The 20404-nt window shown below is 39.2% G+C and overlaps 1 protein-coding gene across 4 annotated transcripts in view; it reads right to left on the bottom strand.

Moving 5' to 3' along the window:
* Window positions 1-20404, bottom strand: part of LOC143039903 (ATP-dependent RNA helicase DDX54-like) — a 214081-nt gene that overhangs the window by 106632 nt on the left and 87045 nt on the right. For all 4 annotated transcript variants that reach the window (XM_076210246.1, XM_076210248.1, XM_076210244.1 and 1 more), the window contains exons 6-7: window positions 18134-18355; window positions 15762-15930 (exon numbers count right to left, since the gene is read on the bottom strand). In XM_076210246.1, coding sequence (XP_076066361.1) covers window positions 15762-15930; window positions 18134-18355 — 391 coding nt within the window. The remainder of the gene's footprint in view (window positions 1-15761; window positions 15931-18133; window positions 18356-20404) is intronic.

The raw sequence follows: 20404 nt of genomic DNA, 5'->3' as shown, positions 1-20404 counted from the left end.
ATCTCTACTTGACTTGTCTCCTCTTCCTCTCTTAATTTCTTTCCAAAACATCTATTTATTACTTTCAAAATTTTCTGTCATACTCTTACCCCATTTCACATCTACCCTCCTCTTTGCCTCCTTTACCTTGTGCTTTACTTCTCTTTTCTTTATTTTGTACCTCTCATATGACTCCCTTGTCCTATTTTGTAGCCAATCTGTGAAAGCTCACTTCTTCTCTTCTACAACCTTCTTTGTTTCCTCATCCAACCATTCACTACCCTTCCTTCTATTTCCTCCTGTCCTTCTTGTTCCACACACCATCTTTGCACACTTTGTGACTCCCTCCTTGAACCATATCCATTCTTCCTTCACTCCCTCCCACTCCTCTTTTAGCTTCTTCATGTACTCCTTCTCCTTTTCATGTAAAGAGTTCACTCTTAGCACCTCCCTACCTTTTGTCCTTTTCCTCTTTCTCCATCTATCCTCCACTCTCAGCTTACCTTCCATCAAAAAATGATCTGATATTCCCCCACCCTCTGCCCTTAGCACATGTACATCCTTAACTCTTCCTATTATGCTCCTATCTACCACTACTTAATCCATTAACACTCTATCTACCACCCTTCCATCCACCACCCTCACCCACTTGTACTTATGCTTGACTTTCTTCTGAAACACTGTATTTGCTATCATCAACTCTCTAGACACATCTCCACCATCAACTCTCCACTACGATTCCTTCCTGGAACTCCACATTTCCCAACTACTCCGTCAATTGGTTCATTTCCTACCCTAGCATTAAGGTCTCCCAATACTACTACAATGGCGTTCCTCCCTAATCCCTCTATGCACTCATTTAAATCTGTCCAAAACTCCTCATTTTCTTATACACTCTTTTCACTACCAGGCCCATATGCACTTACAAAAACCCACATCTCCTTTCCCAGTTTCACTTTCATCCACATTATCCTTGAGGAAACCTCCTTCCACTCCACTAGACATTTACCTATCTCTTCACTTACTAGTTTATCCACCCCTTCTCTCTTTCGCCCTCTCTTCACTCCTGAATACCTCCCAAATATACTCCCAAACTCACACTCACCCTTCCCTTCCATCCATTTTTCTTCTCACAAATATACTACCTATCTCTTCCCTTTTACTCTCATCAGTACCACATCCACGCACATTAAAAGACCCAAACCTTAGGGTACTGGTTGGAAAACTCCTAGACCCTCTTATGCCTTCACTTTTTTTCAGGAATGTCCCCTGTTGGGCTACAAGGAGAAGGATGCCTGGTCCCAATCCCTGTCCCATTTTTCTCACCTCTTACGATCCAAGTGGACATACTTGGTGGCAGTATTCTTTTCCCCCCACCACAGGCTAGGCGAAACAAGGAAATGAAATTCAGAGAAATGGTACAGGACAGCAACAAGGGGTTGGGGGTGAGCATAACAGAAGGATAGTAGCAGTATGATAAAAGTTTCATCATTTCTCTGTGAGCAGAGTCCTCCTCTATCACAGACAAAATGATGTGTGGCTCTGGTCCGTAGGGGTGCCCCATATAGACACTAAAGTATCAACTGCATGCATGCTACTTTGCCATAACAACATGCAGCCAAATCCCCAATACCACAAATTTAATCTGTTGTTACTTAAGACTAATAGATATAATACAAGAAAGGGATGGATGGGCTAATTGTGCTTTCTTGGACTTACAAAACACTTTCGACAAGGTACCACACAAAAAATAATTTAAAAAAATTGGAAAACATAGGAGGGATACAAGGCAACCTGCTAAACTCTATGGAGAACTTCCTGAATGGTAGAAAGATGAGAGTAGTACTTAAAGAAAAATTTTCAGGTTGGAAGGAGGTGATTAGTGGAGTTCTGCAAGGATCTGTATTAGCTCCAATAATGTTTGCTATCTATGTGAATGACATGGATAATGATGTTGAATGTTACATGAGCTTCTTTGCAGATGACACTAGATTGTTAAGGAAAGTAAAAACCGAAACAGATTGCAAATCACTACAGGATGACCTGAATAATATTTGGAAGTGGAGTCAGAAATGGGAAGTGGACTTCAACATTAAAAAGTGTAGCATAATGGAGTTCAGAAAAAGTAAAAATAGAATATCAGGACAATATGAAATTGGAACTAAGGAGGTAAAGACAGTGGGATCTGAAAAAGATCTGGGAGTAATTATCTCAAACTATTTGTCCTGTGATAAACAAACAAAATTGTTGGAGAATCCTATAACTTGCTAAGATCAATAAAAGTGGCTTTTACCTATTTGGATGAAGAAATGATCAAAATAATATCACACTGATAAGGTCTAGACTAGAATATGCGGTGACATTGTGGTCACCCATTACCAAAAAGAATATCAAGAAAATTTAGAGAATCCAGAGAGCTACCACAAAAATGGGTCCAGCACTTTCAAACTTGTCATATGAAGAGAGACTAGCTAAATTAGTGTTACCGACTTTGGAGTAAAGAAAGGCGACATACTGACCATCTATAGAATCATGCAGGGCACAAAAATACTCCATAGAGAGGACTTGTTAAATTGGGACAAGAGAAACACAAAAGGACATGGTAAAGAACTCAAAAAAGATAGTTATAGAAGAGATCTGAAGAAGAATATTTTTCCATACAGAATGGTGGACACTTGGAACAAACTGGACGAAACAATAGTGTGTGCAAAAACCATTCATGAATTTAAGAGCAAACTAGACACTGCAAGATACATCCAAGAGATGCCAAGATAAGAGGGAGGGAAGAGGGTGGAGGGGAGGGGAGTGTGATAGGAATGGAATGGGTGGGAGTGGTTTTTATGTCTTAGTTTTTTTAAAAGGCTACCTCCCTTATAACAGAGAAAAAGTCTTTGGCATATGTATGTAGGTAGAAAGAATACAAAGCAATGACAAAGATGGCATCAATACTTTCAAAATAGACATCCAAACTATGGTTGTCCAAACTGGAATTAACAACCCTGGAACAAAGAAGAGAAAGAGATATCCTGCCATTTACAAAATCATGAAAGGTATGGAAGTCCTTGATAGAGCAGATTTATTACAGTGGGACAGAAGAAAAACAAGAGGACACGGTAAGAAACTCAAAAGGATAGTTATAGAAGTGATCTGAAAAAGAATAGTTTTCCACACAAAGTAATAAATGTCTGGAACAAATTGGACAAAAAATAGTATGTGCAAAAACCATACAAGAATTTAAGAACAAACTAGAGGCTGAGAGATACAAAGACGGGTCACTACAAGCATAATTTCCTTCTCGTTTTAATAGTAAGTAAATATATATATATATATATATATATATATATATATATATATACACACACACATATATACAGTCGAACCTCGAAAGCCCGGACCCCGAATGCCCGGACCCTCGTATGACCGATCGAAATGAACAAAGGGCGGACTTTTCAAGCAAAGTTCCCTATCTGCCCGGTAGGTGGCAGCGACGGCCGTACACGTGTACTCAAACCCAGCCCTGTCAAGCCATCACCAGGGCTGCCGTTTCGTAGAATTTTGTACCAAAATGTAGTAAAATAACGGCATGTGGCAACTGCACAAGGACATGACATTTTTTCTACATATCAGCGGGCTGTTCAAAACATTGAAAAACTCAAAATTTTGTTTAAAAATCATAGAACTAGTTATCAAATAATAAATGGTACGTCAAAATATGACTTTTATTGGTAATTATGTTACTTATAAAATATTATACCCCAAAAGATACGTTTTTACAGTGTAGAAAAACATTCTACGCTAAAGTTTCAGCTTTCTTTTAGCACCAGGGCTGCAGTTTCGTAGAATTTTGTACCAAAACGTAGTAGAATAGCGGCATGTGGCAACTGCACAAGGACATAAGGAATTTTTTTCTACATATCAGCGAGCTGTTAAAAACATTCAAAAACTCAAACTTTTGTTTAAAAATCATAGAACTAGTTATCAAATAATAAATGGTACATCAAAATATGACTTTTATTGGTAATTGTGTTACTTATAAAATATTATACCCCAAAAGATACGCTTTCACGGTGTAGAAAATAATTCTACGCTAAAGTTTCAGCTTTCTTTTAAGCGATAATAATATATAAAAAATAATTCTTATATCTTACTGAATATGTTAGGGCATGGGGGCCTTATATACATTCAAAAATAAAAAAACTAGAACCAAAATTTTTTCAAAGTTTGACAAGTTTGCTATGAGTGCACACGCCCGAGGAAAATGTATGCCCCGGTATGGCAACACTCCCATTCTACACAGCAGTGTAGAAAACGTGGCAACCCTGGCTGCCACCACTGTCCCACGTGCATACCTTCCGATATTTACAGTGTACGTAATAAAAAATACAGTACAATGTATGTATAGTACATTTACATGCCTGTATTACAGTTATTATTACAGTTATTATTAGTATTATAGTATTATTATTACAGTATTATTATTATTACAGTGTTAGAGTATTATTCATATGTGTTTCTATGCCATATACATTACCTATACGTATACCACTACGAAAATCTATGGGTGTTAGGGAGACATTTTCGATGACCGGACTTTTGGCATGACCGGACCGCCCTTCCCCCCAATTAGTCCGGGCTTTCGAGGTTCGACTGTATATATATATATGTATATACACACACACATATATACATGAAAATCAAAAACTCTCATTCAAAGAAATAGTACAGCAGCAGGTAGAAGAGAATGCAAAAGAAACAGTGATCAAGGTGATCAAAGAAAAGGAATATTGGGTGAGAGGCAATGGACAAAAAGAAATGCATTGTGGTTTATGGTATCAATGAAAAACAATGTACACAAATACCATAGAATGAGTCCAGACTCAAAAGAAAAAAACTACAGACCAATGAAAATCAAACTAAGAACTCAAATGATAGAAGAAATACTATCAAAAATGGCAAAACTAGCAAACAGTGAAAAATACAAAAATGTGTAGATAAAAATGGAAATGAATGATGAGGAAATAGAGAAAGATAGGGCACTGAGAAGTGAAGCCAAGGAAAATAACAAAAAAGAACGGATTGAAAAAAAAAAAAAAAAAAAAAAAAAAAAAAAAAGGTATGCTGGATCTGAGACTGAGAAAATGGTACATCAGAAAAATGGAAACATAAACCAAGAAAAGAAAAAATTAAAAGTGGCATATACAAATATGGATGGTATGATTTCAGGAATAAATGAATTGAATGACTGTCAATAGAGAAACCATAATGTGAATTGCGGAGACAAAACTGAGAAGGTCCTATACAATCAAGTATGGTGGGACAAGATTTATATAACCTTTGGTCAAAAAATAGAATGGACAAACAGGGGGGGAGGAGTTATGCTATTGACTAGAAAGGATCTAAATGTAATAAAGGCAACAGAAGGAAAAGACAATGTGGAATTGATCACAATTAAAGTAAAAAATAGCAGTATGAAATGTAGAGAGTTTATAGTTGTATATGTGCCCCAAAATCTAAGACTTGGACTGACAGCACACACTCAAAATTACTAGAAGACACAAAGAATTAACTGAGACACTGAAATATGGAGAAAATATAGTAATTATGGGTGATTTTAATGCAAAGGAAATAAATTGGGAAGAACTGACAATGGGTGGTGGAGAGGAACTCTGGGGCAACATCCTACTGGATATGACCATCGATTACACAATGACTCAATGGGTCAAAGAAGACACTAGATATAGACAAAACGAAGAACCATGGAGACTAAATTTGATATTCACCTCTGAGCCTGAAATTGTGGAAGAAATCAACTATAAAACACCAATTGGAAAGTGACCACAAGAAACATAGAGAAGGAAGACTAATGTGCAACAAAACTGACTTTGTAAAACTTGGAACTTTTTTTTTTTTTTTTTTTCAAAATGCTAGTTGGGAAAAATTTGCAAATGATGAAACAAAGATGGAAGAGAAATGGAACATTTTTAAAGATATATATAAGGAGGGTACAGATAAACATGTACCTAAGCAGAAACAAAAAAGGGTGTGCATAAAGAGTAAAAGAGGTATGGAAGGCAGATGTGGAGGGAGTGAACATGAGGGGACGTCCTAGGATGAGGTGGATGGATGGGGTGAAGGGGGCTTTGGGGAAGAGGGGAATGTCTGTTGAGTAAGGAAGGGAGAGGACGGAAGACAGAGGTGAGTGGAGAATGGTTGTATATGGATGATGTTGTGATTGCATGAGGAGGAATGGGCGGGGGGGTGGGGGGTGGGGTAGTATGTGTGAGTAAATTTTGACGCAGCCTGAAGGGATTTCTCCCCGTCCTCTCCTTATATGCAAGGGGGGACGGAGAGGGGGGGGTCGCCGATTAAATGAAGCGGCCTTGCTGTGGATGTGCTGTGTCTTGTGACACTGCTTCTGACCCCGGGCGGTGGGCAGGGTGCAGGGATGACCCGTCATCCAGGAGGTGCTCAGATGAGAGGGAAGGTGGGAGGGGTGTGGAGTGTATTTAGGGATGAAATGGGTGGGAGTGTTTTTATGCCTTTCCCTTTTTGGCTACCTCCCTTGGAAGGGGGAAAAAGCCTTGGTATATGTATGTATAATAAAAAGTGTGGCGATGCTAAAGATAGAAGAGACAAAGCTTGGAAAAGATGAAAAAGAGACAAAAAAGTGACTGAATGGCAAACATACATCAAACTGCGAAATGAATATGTAGACATATGCAGAGAGGAAAAAAGAAACTATGAAAAAGATATAATAGCAAAATGCAAAGATCAACCTAAACTATTTTACAAATATGTAATTGATAAACTAAAAGACAAAATACGCTCACTAAGATGATTCAAACTTACATTCCTTTTAAGGACAGACGTCCCCCAAATCAGGCTCGCCCAAAGTGGCTCGACAAAGAAACTGAAAAAAGTATTGCTAAAAAGAGACAGGCTTATAAGAAATATAAGTGCTCGGGTGCATCTAATGACTATGAAAGTTATGTATCAATACAGAGAGATTTAAAAAAGACAATAAGAAAAAGAAAACGACAATACGAAATGAACATCGCTGAGAAATCCAAAGAGAATCCCAAAGAATTCTATAGTTACATTAGAGATAAAAAGGTTGTTAGGAATCACATTGGTCCACTATTATCTGCTGACGGTCAACTTGAATATTCAAATGAAGGAATGTGTAATCTCTTAAACAATTATTTTAGCTCGGTATTCGTAAACGAAACACCTCAAAGTGAATTCCAAACTGAAACCTGTGAAAAGTCTGGGGTAAACTTACTCACTACGGTAAATATAACAAAAGAAACAATTAAAAGGTGTATAGACAAACTCAAAGTTAATAAAACACCAGGGCCTGACGGTTGGCATCCAAGAATCTTAAAGGAAATGAAAAATGAGATTGTTGTTCCATTAGAAATTATTTTCAAGAAATCCATCATATCCGGAGATGTCCCAAGAGAATGGAAGCTAGCTAACGTTACTCCCATATTCAAAAAAGGTGACAAAAAGAAACCAAATAACTATAGGCCTATTAGTTTGACTTCGATCGTAGGAAAAATAATGGAAACTATCATCAGAGATGCTATCGAATATCATTTAGAAAGTAACCGTTTGATAAATGATAGCCAACATGGTTTCAGACGGAAACGTTCTTGCGTGACTAACTTACTCGAATTCTACAACACAGTTGTCTCGAATTTTGACAAAAGAAACAATATAGATTTAATATATCTAGACTTTGCAAAAGCTTTTGATACCGTCCCACACGAAAGACTTCTTACTAAATTAGCTTTGCATGGAATAAGTGGTAGCCTATTAGGTTGGACTAGTAATTGGTTGAAAGGTCGAAAACAGAGAGTTGTTTTAAATGGAAAAACTTCTGGATGGAAAAGTGTTGCAAGTGGAGTTCCTCAGGGTTCCGTTCTTGGGCCACTTCTATTCATAGTATATATAAATGATATAGACCATGGACTAAAATCTACTGTTTCCAAATTTGCTGATGATACAAAACTGTGCGGAGTGGCAAATGATCACTCAGACCAATTAGATATTCAAGAAGATTTAGATAAATTACAGCAATGGTCTGAAAAGTGGCTAATGAAATTTAACACAAGTAAATGCAAGGTAATGCACATAGGTAAAAATAACAGCAAGTACGATTACAAGTTATTTGGAAATTCGTTAACAAAAGTGGATAGTGAAAAAGATCTCGGCGTAATTATCAGTAACGACCTCAAATCATCCAAGCAGTGTATTTCAGCCTCTGAGAAAGCAAATAAGATTCTGGGATTGATTGCGCGATCTTTTGATTTCAAAAGTCCATCACTCATTAACAAGCTATATAAATCGTTAGTTCGTCCACATTTGGAATATGCTGTTTCCGTATGGTCACCGAATCTCATTAAAGACATTGACAGACTGGAAAAAGTACAACGGCGAGCCACAAAACTGATTCCAAATATCAAAAATAAATCATACGAAAATCGACTTAAGCACATGAATCTGTTTTCCCTAAAAAAGCGTAGACTCAGAGGTGACTTGATACAGGTCTTTAAGATTTTAAAGGGAATTGACAACATCAAAAGTGACCAAATTTTCACATTGAATGAGAATCAGACAAGAAACAATGGTCTCAAACTGTCCGGAAATAGATTCAATTTGGAAGTAGGTAGAAACAACTTTGCCAACCGTGTAGTTAATGAATGGAATAAACTTCCTGCACAGGTAGTGCAATGTAGTTCAGTTCGAAGCTTTAAGAATCATTTAGATAAATACCTAAGTAAGATGCTGTAATTATTATAATTTATGTTATATTATTTGTTTTTGTTTTGTTATAATTTGTCTGTCTGATTTTCATTTATTATTAGTTATATGTCAATTTATTATCATTTACTATTTACCTGTTTGTTTGTTATTCAACTATACCAATGCATTTATTTATGTATTTTAATTGTTATTTACATTGTTATAGTTTTAATTTATTATTAATATGATTTTTTTTTTTTTTTTTTTTTTTTTTTTTTTTTTTTTTTTTTGGCATCCGACCTAGATATGGATCAAAAGGTCTCCTGTCGGCATGCTTTGCCTTTGTAATCCTTTGTAATCTTTGTAGTGAAACTGTGTGAAGGAAATAAAAAATACAAAGAAGATGTAGAAATGGCTGAAGTAATGACCACACACTTTAAGTAAAAATAGAATATCTGGTCAATACAGTTGAAAGCTCACAAATGTGGGATGATGGTCACCAAGAAGGATCCCCTAAAATGAAAGAAATAATGGTGACACAGAAAGAAATAAAGAAACTCGATGTCAGAAAGTCACATGGGCCAGACGGAATAGCAAACTGGATATTAAAAGAATGCATAGATGAACTCACAGATAAAATACATAAGATAATTGACTTCTCATTTAAAGAAGGAGAAGTACCACAAGACTGGAAAAATGCAAATATTGTACCAATATATAAGGGAGGAGAAAAAGAAAATCCAACAAATTATAGACCGGTATTCCTTACAAGCACAATTACAAAAATATGCAAAAGTTATCAAAAATAAATGGACTAAACACTTGGAAGAGAACAAAATAATAACCTCCAACCAATTTGGATTTTGAAGTGGAAGATCATGTACCACAAACTTAATATGCTTTTACTCAAGATTGGTAGATATAATGCATGAAAGAGATGGTTGGGCAGAATGTGCCTTCCTGGACCTATAAAAGGCTTTTGACAAAGAACTACACAAAAAACTACTAAGAAAAATTTAAACAATAGGTAGAATACAAGGAAAATTATTGGTATGGATGAAAGACTTCTTGAACAGAAGAAAAATGAGAGTGGTACTTAGATAAAAGAACTCAAATTGAGTAAACATGATAAGTGGAGTCCACCAAGGCTCCATGTTGGCTTCGATAATGTTTGCTGTTTACATAAACAACATGGATGAAGGAATCAAATGTTATATAAACTTCTTTGTAGATGATGCAAAACTATTGAAGAGAGTAAGTAAAGAAGATTGTAAATCTTTTCAAGAAGACCTGGACAAAGTCCACAAATGGAGTAAAAAGAAAGAAGTGATTTTCAACATTAAGAAATGTAGTATAATGGAATTGGGAAAAGTAAAAATAGAATATCTGGTCAATACAAAATTGGAACAAAGGAATTCACAAAAATAAACTCGGAAAGAGACCAAGGAGTAATTATCTCAAATTACATGACACCAGACAAACATGTAAACAAAATAGTTGGAGAAACCTACAATTTAATAAGATCAATGGAAGTGCCCTTTGACTACATGAACGAGGAAATGGCAAAGAGAATACCAGTTACACTGATAAGACCAAAATTAGAATATGTAGCATCACTATAGACACCCAAAAACTAGAAAGGATTCAAAGAACATTGACAAAGACGGCACCAACACTTAGCAAGTTGACATATGAACAAAGATTGGACAAACTAAACTTACTAACTCTGGAGCAAAGAAGAGAAAGAGGCAATTTGATAACCATCTACATAAATTATGAAAGGGATGGAAATCCTTGATGTTTTGTGGAATGAGAAGTGTCACAAAAAATAGGTATCAAGGAATGGATGTGAGGAGAAGATAGTATGAAGGTGTGATTGTTCTTACAACATTGTATGTAGCAGGCTTTGAAATCAAGAGAGGCAGAAAGGAGAAATTTAAATGTGTTTGAGATGAAGTGTTTCATACCTATTGTTGAGAATATAAGGATGGATAGAGTGAGAAATGAGGTGAAGAGGAGAGTGGGGGTCCAAAGGGAGCTGGCAGATAAGCTGATAAAAAAATATTGATTTTTGGGCATATGAAAAGGATGAATGAGGAAATACAAGCAAAAAGTATGGAAGGCTGTTGATGGAGTGAACGAGAACCAAGATTAAAATAGTTGGATTAGAAATGTCTGTTGAATGGTTAAGTGAGAAGGCAAGATATACGAGTTAAGAATGGTTGTTTATGAACTATAAATTGATGCAGCACAAAGGTATTCTTGTCATCTCTATTTCTGCATGAAGGGATGAGGAGGGATTGTTACTGTGTAAATAAAGCAGCCAGAGGAGCAATGCTGTGGATGTGCTCTGTCTTGCTGCACTGCCTCTGACCAAGGCAGTGGGTGGGAAACAGGGATCAACTTTCATCCATAAGGGTATACCCCATCTGGGATATTGGCTGCATGTTACTGTGGCAAAGTGGCATGCAGTTGATACTTTAGGGTCTGTATGGGGCGCCCCTACGGACCAGAGCCACACACCATTTTGGCTGTGATAGAGGAAAACTCTGTTCATAGAGAAATGGTGACATTTTTAATACTACGACTGTCCCTCCATTATGCTGTCCCCCAACCCCTTGTTACTGTCCTGTACAATTTCTCTGAATATTCATTCCTTTTTCGCCTACCTTCCCTGTGGTGGGGGAAAAGAATACTGCCACCAAGTATTTCCACTTGGATCGTAAGAGGCGAGAAGAACGGGGATTTGGACTAGCCATCCTTCTCCTTATAGCCCCACAGGGGACATTCCTAAAAGAAAAAGCAAAGACATAAGAGGGTCTAGGAGTTTTCCGACCAGCACCCTAAGGTTTGGGTCTTTTAATGTGCATGGATGTGGTACACATCAGAGTAAAAGGGAAGAGATAGGTAGTATGTTTGTGAGAAGAAAGATGGATGTGTTGGCTTTGAGTGAAACTAAGCTGAAAGGGAAGGGCGAGTGTAAGTTTGGGAGTGTAAGTGGGAGATTATCAGGAGTGAAGAGAGGGCGAGGGAGGGAAGGGGTGGCTATACTAATAAGTGAAGAGATAGGTAAACGTGTAGTGGAGTGGAAGGAGGTTTCCCACAGGGGACATTCCTAAAAGAAAAAGCAAAGGCATAAGAGGGTCTAGGAGTTTTCCGACCAGCACCCTAAGGTTTGGGTCTTTTAATGTGCATGGATGTGGTACACATCAGAGTAAAAAGGAAGAGATAGGTAGTATGTTTGTGAGAAGAAAGATGGATGTGTTGGCTTTGAGTGAAACTAAGCTGAAAGGGAAGGGCGAGTGTAAGTGGGAGATTATCAGGAGTGAAGAGAGGGCGAGGGAGGGAAGGGGTGGCTATACTAATAAGTGAAGAGATAGGGAAACGTGTAGTGGAGTGGAAGGAGGTTTCCTCAAGGATACTGTGGCTGAAGGTGAAACTGGGAAAGGAGATGTGGGTTTTTGTAAGTGCATATGGGCCTGGCAGTGAGAAGAGCATAGAAGGAAGAGAGGCTTTTTGGATAGATTTAAATGAGTGCATAGAGGATTTAGGGAGAAATGTCAATGTAATAGTACTGGGAGACCTTAATGCTAGGGTAGGAAATGATCCAATTGATGGAGTGGTTGGGAAATGTGGAGTTCCAGGAAAGAATCGTAGTGGAGAGTTGACGGTGTAAATGTGTCGAGAAAGAGAGTTGATGATTGCAAATACAGTATTTCGGAAGAAAGTCAAGCATAAGTACACATGGGAGAGGGTGGTGGAGGGAAGGATGGTAGATAGTGTGTTAATGGAGTATGTAGTGGTAAATAGGATTATGATAGGAAGTTAATCTCTTCAGTACGGGCCTTAAATCTCGCGGGCAGCAGCCAATGCCACCCGTACGACGTGTCGTAATAATACTCGCATCATAAAATATAGTCACCGCTTATATTGATCGTTCTCTCTTTCACCCGTGAATTTTGATAACCATAGAAAATGTGATTACATTCAGTTTAGAGAGTATGTCATTACGGAGGGGCAACTACAATAAATATAATCAAGACGCCGATATGGCAGCCTCGCGTATCCACTTGCTCCTCATGATGCCTACGTATGCAGGACTGTATGGAAGGGGTTAAGGATGTACATGTGATAAGGGGAGAGGGTGGGGGAATATCAGATCATTTTTTGGTGGAAGGTAAGTTGAGAGTGGAGGATAGATGGAGAAAGAGGAAAAGGACAAAAGGTAGGGAGGTGCTTAGAGTGAACTCTTTAAATGAAAAGGAGGAGTACAAGAAGAAGCTGAGGGAGGAGTGGGAGGGAGTGAAGGATAGAGTAGAGCTAGGAGTGGAGGAGGAATGGGGATGGTTCAAGGAGGGAGTCACAAAGTGTGCAAAGATGGTGTGTGGAACAAGAAGGACAGGAGGAAATAGAAGGAAGGGTAGTGAATGGTGGGATGAGGAAACAAAGAAGGTTGTAGAAGAGAAGAAGCAAGCTTTCATAGATTGGTTACAAAATAGGATGAGGGAGTCATATGAGAGGTACAAAGAAAAGAAAAGAGAGCAAAAGGTAAAGGAGGCAAAGAGGAGAGCAGATGTGAAATGGGGTAAAAGTATGACAGAAAATTTTGAAAGTAATAAAAAGATGTTTTGGAAAGAAATTAAGAGAGGAAGAGGAGGCAAATCAAGTAGAGAAGAAAAGGTAATAGGTGCAGATGAAGAGATGATAATGGAAGAGAAGGCAGTAAGGGGAAGATGGGCAGACTATTTTAGGGAGTTGATATATGTGAAGGAGGATAGGGAGGGAAAGATAGATGCAGTGGGAAATGCTAAGAAAATTACCGTGATGAGTGAGGAAAAGGGAGGAGAAATAAGGAAGGATGAAGTGAAGGCAGTTGTTAAGATGATGAAAGCAGGAAAGGCACCTGGTCTGGATGCATGCCATGCAGAATGTCTAAAAAAAAAAAAAAAAAAAAAAAAAAAAAAAAAAAAAAAAAAAACAAAGAAAAAAAAAAAAAAGGAGGTACAGTGATGGTGGACTGGCTGGTGAGGTTATTTAACCACTTCCATACGGTGACGCCTACGTAGGCGGCATGAGGAGCAAGTGGGTACTCGTTGATGCCAACGTCGGCATCTTGATTATATTTATTGTAGTCGTACCTACGTAATTTCCATTCTCTCTAAACTGGCTTAATCAATTTTCTATGGTTATCAAAATACACGGGTGAAAGAGAACGAACAATTGAGCACTGACTTTATTCTTTATAATGCGATTATTATGACTTAACATCGCACGTCGGGCAGCTAATGCTGCCAGACGTGCGATGTGCCCCAGAGTGAAGAGGTTAATGTTTAAGAGAGGGTAGAGTGCCAGAGGGCTGGAGTAGTGCCTGTTTAGTTCCACTCTACAAGGGAAAGGGGGACAATGTATGACTGTAGTAATTTCAGAGGGATTAGCTTGTTAACCTCTTCACTCCGGGCCAAAATCTCGCGGGCAGCATTATCTGCCAGATGTACGATGTGTCGTAATAATACTTGCATCATAAAATATAGTCACCGCTTATATCGATCGTTCTCTCTTTCACCTGTGAATTTTGATAACCATAGAAAATGTGATGAAGACAGTTTAGAGAGTATGTCATTACGCAGGGGCAACTACAATAAATATAATCAAGATGCCGATATGGCAGCCTCGCATATCCACTTGCTCCTCATGCCGCCTACGTATGCGGCACCGTATGGAAGGGGTTAAGTGTAGTTGGGAAGGCTTATGGGAGGATCTTGATTGAGAGGATTAGGAGAGGAAGAGAGGGAGTAATTGGTGAGGAACAGTGTGGATTTAGGACGGGTAGAGGTTGTGTAGATCAGATTTTTGTGGTAAGACAGATATGTGAGAAAGCTATAGGAAAGGGGAGGGATGTTTTTTGGGCTTTTATGGACCTGGAAAAGGCTTACGACAGGGTAGACAGAAAGGCACTGTGGGAATGAAGGTGGAGGTAGAATGTAGATTGAGAGAAGCGAGTAAATGCCTTGGTGGATTAAAAAGCGTAATGAGGAATAGACATTTGGGAATGGATGCTAAGAGGAGATTATATGAAGGAGTGATTATGCCAACAGCACTGTATGGGGCAGAAACATGGAACATAAGAGAGGAAGAGAGAAGGAGTTTGAATGTGTTTGAGATGAGGTGTCTGAGAAGTATGATGGGGGTTACTAAGCTGGATAGAGTGAGAAATGAGGAGGTGAGGAGGAGAACAGGGGGTGGAAAGGGGGTTGGGAGATAGGGTTGATGAAAGAGTATTAGGATGTTTTGGACACATGGAAAGAATGAGTGAAGAAAGACTAGTAAAAGAGGTATGGAAGGCAGATGTGGAGGGAGTGAACATGAGTGGACGTCCTAGGATGAGGTGAATGGATGGGGTGAAGGGGGCTTTGGGGAAGAGGGGAATGTCTGTTGAGGAAGGACGGGAGAGGACAAAAGATAGGGAGGAATGGAGAATGGTTGTATATGGATGATGTTGTGATGCATGAGGTGGAATGGGCAGAGGGGATGGGGGGTGATGTAGTATGTGTGAGAAAAATTTGACGCAGCCCGAAGGGATTTCGCCCAGTCTTCGCCTTTATGCATGAGGGGATGGAGAGGGGGGGTCGCCGATTTAATGAAGCGGCCTTGCTGTGGATGTGCTGTGTCTTGTGACACTGCTTCTGACCCAGGGCAGTGGACAAGGTGCAGGGATGACCCGTCATCCAGGAGGTGCTAAGATGTGAGGGAGGGTGGAGGGGTGTGGAGTGTATTCAGGGATGGAATGGGTGGGAATGATTTTATGCCTTTTCCTTTTTGGCTACCTCCCTTGTAAGGGGGATAAAGCCTTGGTATATGTATGTAGATGTGTATGTACTTTTAACTTCTGTCCCTCCTTTCTGCTACTCTTTTTAAGTCTCTTTCACCTCTATGACAACATCTCTTCAATGCAATATTCTCCTAAAGGATAAAAGCTATGGCTATCAATGACAAAACACATTGTCTTAACTGCTATAATATAATGGATCACTAACCATATGGAGGTATTCAACATGGTGTTTTGTTGCAGCAAAAATTACAGTTTGCTCCTTGGGTTTTATGATGCAGCGTAACAAGTACAAAAGAACTGCTAACTTATCCTCCATGTTGACTTTGAAGAAAGTAGTGCGCAAATTCTCTGACAGCTTAGATTCCACATCCAACCTGAAAGTCAACAAAATTCTTAATAACTGATCTTTCTTCTTAGTGAAATTTAAAAATTGTCCAAATTTATGTGACACACAGGTGTGACAAAGAGCTGCTATTAAAACTGACATATTTTATGATTAAGTCTAACAAAGAACTTTATCTATACTGTAGAAATGCTAAGTTGTTATAATAGTTGTAGCACAGTTCTAAGTATCTGGTCTCTGATTTGGGGAAGAGGCCCAGCCAAGAAATACACCTGACCTTCATCTGTCTCATCCCATAAATAAATAAATTCGCACGAAGAGTGGTGGATGTCTGGAACAAACTGGACAAAACAATAGTATATACAAAAATCATACATGAATTTAAGAGCAAACTAGACACTGTGAGATACAAAGATGGGGCACCACGAGCATAGCTCCCCCTCCCATAAGATACAACTAGGTAAATACATTGCTACTCATGTTGGTATCCCTGTGTGTTTGCTGGGGCTTCACTTGCCAGAATCACGTGAGCAGCACTCATAAATGATGCAGTAAAATCTGAGCTGCTTCATGAAACACAGGTCCTAGTCAAACAAGTAATTTGATCTGTGTTGTAGCACTATACTGTCATGTCTAGGTAGTGAAATGTTTTAAAACAACTCAAACATTGGCAAGTTTATCAACCCAACCAAGATTTCTAAGTTGTTGAGTGAAACTTGTCAGAACCTACAGTAATAATACTTTTTTGAGTGTGTGCACACATTGAACAGCCATGGTAACATAACACAATCCAAACAAAGCCACACCTTCACCTCAAAGTACTCACTCTCCACTCTATTCCAACCCTAGCACAAGCTCTACTACTCATATAAAAGCTTGATTGCCCTTAACACCTTTCCCCCTATCACATATATCTGCAATACCTTCCACAATGCATTCTTGCCTACCCTGTCCTGCAGTGCCCAGTATTCAAGCGGCTGTACTGAACATCAAGATGGAATGGAGAGGATGACACTCACCCCCCAAAAGGGAAGACTGTAACCAATTCCTACCACAAATGCCAAATGGACACACCACTCCCCAACTCCTTGGGAGCTATGGTCCCAAGGGGATGGCACCCGGTCTCTGGACCAGGCAAGAGAGTCTTTCTTTACACAACTCCCAACTATCTCCATTTCCTATATTCTTGTTTTTTCACATAAAGAGGTAAGTATAACAGCACCTGCCCTCCAACTTTTTCTACTATCAGATAATGACAGAAACCAACTCAGGCCCTTACACTTACCCAGGGCTGTGGAGTCAGAGTTGGAGTCTGTAAAAATATACCGACTCCAACTCCAGTTAAATTTACACTTTATAAGGCCTTCATTTAGCTGCACATCGGGCACCTTCGTTTAGCTGCACGTTGGGCAGCTAATGCTGCCAGACATGCGATGTGCCCCGGAGAGAAGAGGTTAATCACTTCCAGCCTGCTGTCACTCTCTCCCATTGTACATCTCATCATCTTACATTTGCCCACATTTATCTTCAGCTTCCTTCTTTCACACACCTTCTCAAACTCTGTCACTAACTTCCTCAATCCCTCCTCTGATCCTACTACAAGCGCAGTGTCGTCAGCAAACAACAACTGGCTCACCTCCCACTTTTCTCCATTTTCTTTAAAAATCTCCAACCCCTGACCCACCACCCTTGCATTCACCTCTCACACCACCCCATCCATGTAAAGATTGAACAGCCAGGATGACATACCACATCCCTGACGAAGTCCCATCTTTACCTCAAACCATTCAGAGAAATGGTACAGGAGAGTAACAATGGGTTGGAAGATGGCATAACAGAGGGACAGTCACAGTATAATAAAAGTGTCATCCTTTCTCTGTAAACAGAGTACTCCTCTGTCACAGAAAATAATAATGTGCAGCTCTGGTTTGTATGGGCACTCCATATAAATCCTAAAGTATCAACTGCATGCTACTTTGCTACAATAACATGCAGCCAGTACCCCAGATGGGGTAGTAAGATTTCTTTTCCCCCAACCACAGAAGTAGTAAAGGACAGTTTCAAGGAAACATATTAAGGAGGGGCTGTTGAACATAAATAGCATCATTTGTGTATGAGTACAGATTTTACTCTTAGACAAATGATGTGTAATCCTGGTCACCATGTAATCTCACTTCTGCATGATACCAGTCAATACCCCAGTACATGGTCTCACTGACAGTAACGAGTCTTACCTCATAAGTACAGGATCCACTAGGCCTGCTCGTGCAAACTCAACCAGCATCTTTGGCAAGGTTGCAGAGAAAAGTAAAGTCTGCCTTGAATCTGGTAGTCGTGCCATAATTTCACGTAGTTGTTCTGAGAATCCCATTTCAAAAAGTCGATCAGCTTCATCAAACACCACATACTCAATATTTGTAAGCTTCAGCTCCATCTCAACACAGACATGAACAAAACTGAAAATAAATACAAATTAAATTAATAATAAATGATGATGAGGATATGGTTTAATATGACAAACTCCCTCTCTTGGGAGGCTTGGGCAGTGCCCCTTTACAGACTTTGTAGTACAGAATTTAATGAACCATGCCCATGGTTCAACTTTGCCAGTGGCAGGGTTCAAACTGCCATCCCCTTCACCTTTGCAGCAAGTTACAGCACCTTAACCCACTTGGCCAGTGAGTCTCTTAATTAATAATATAGAAATAAATAATTCAGGGAGGTGAGTCAGGCAGAGAGGAAAAGGTAAAAGGTGCAGATGGACAGATGTTAATGGAAGTAAAGATGTGTAAAGTATTTTAAACAGCTGTTGAATGTGGAGGAGAGGGAGGGAGGGATTGTGCTAATGGGGAGAGAAAATGGAAAAGATATAAGAAAAGATGAGGTACAAGGAGCTTTGAAAATTATGAGAGCTGTTAAGGTATGTTGGTTGGATGGATGTCAAGCAGAGCATCTAAAAAAGGGAGGTACAGTTATAGTGGATTGGCTAGTGAGGTTGTTTACTGAATGTCTATTAGAGGAAAGAGTGTTAGACTGGAGGCGTGCCTGTAAAGTTTAGCTTTACAAAGGAAAAGGAAATAAATATGAGTGTTTTAGTTTTAGAGGGGTCAGTTTATTGAGTGTAGTTGGAAAGGCTCATGGAAGGTTTATAATTGAGAGGGTTAGAAGAGGAACAGAGGGAGTAATTGGTGAGGAGCAGTGTGGCTTGAGGAAAGGTGGAGGATGCATGGATAAATTTTTTGTGGTAAATCATATTTATGAGATGGCTTTGACAAATGGCAAGGATGTTTTTTAGGCTTTTATTGGAGAAGGCTTATGACATGGTAGACAGGAAGGCACTGTGCAAGGTATTGCAAATATATGGGATTTGGGGAAAGCTGTTCAGGGCAGTAAATTTTTTATGAGAATAATATAGTAGTAGTCTCTTTGTGGATGAAGGGTAATCCCTGTATCCTCCCCACTGCCCTGGGTCAGATGTAATGCAGGATGATACAGTACATCCACAGCTAGGTCACTTAATCAGCAACTCCCCCTCTCCATTCCTTCATGTGGAGAATAGAGAAAACAGGGAGAAATCCCTTCAGGCTGTGTCAAAATATCATTCACATATAATCACTCCTTACTCCCTCCTCCCCTGCCCACTCGCTTCCTTGCACCACAGTATCATCTATACACAGCCATTCTCCACTCACCCCTATCGCTTCCCTTCTACCTTCACTGCTCAACAGACATTCTCTTCTTGCTTAGAGCCCATTTCACCCCATCATATCTTTAGTCATCCCCTCAAGTTCACTCCATCCACCTCTGCCTTCCATACCTCTTCAACTAATCTTTCTTCACTTATTCTTCCCATGTGTCCAAACCATCCCAATAGGGCTGATGAAGGAGTACTGGAAAGCAGAGGCAGATGAAGTGAACTTGAGGGGATGACTGAGGATAAGATGGATGGATGGGGTGAAAAGGGGTTTGAGCAAGAGCAATATCTAGTGAGCAAGGAAGAGAGAAGGCAGGGGATAGGGGTAGAAGGAGGATGTTTGTGTATGGATGATATTTTGAATGTTACCATGTAAGTGTAGACTTGTGTTGTTCTACATTGATTGGAGAAAAAAAACAAAAAAGAGCCTTTGGTAGTATGTATGTATGGTCTTTACCATGTCGTCTCCATGACTGCACTTTCCATCAGTGGAGGTGACAATGAAAATGGTAGAGGTTGCCATCAATATATTTTACATTTAGAATTCAAATGGTAGCAGTTGCCAACAATACATTTTACACTTATTATTGTAACATTCTGTCTAGTTATTTACATTTATATGGAACTGAGTGTGGATGTTCAGTATTTATTTTAACTCCATATAACTTATACATACAAGTGATGAATTATAAGAACTAATATAATTCGTATGGTTGAATCTGCTGGTTTGAGAATGCAGCTTTTCTCGATGGTTGACTCTCAGGTCAAGATCACATAATTGGGGTCCTGTTGAAGCTTGCTGCTACAACCA

This window comes from Oratosquilla oratoria, chromosome 27 (assembly GCF_046742065.1).
Source record: "Oratosquilla oratoria isolate Oo_2021 chromosome 27, ASM4674206v1, whole genome shotgun sequence".
NCBI lineage: Eukaryota > Metazoa > Arthropoda > Malacostraca > Stomatopoda > Squillidae > Oratosquilla > Oratosquilla oratoria.
Note: the sequence above shows the minus strand (reverse complement) of the source record. Positions and strands in the feature narration are given on the sequence as shown.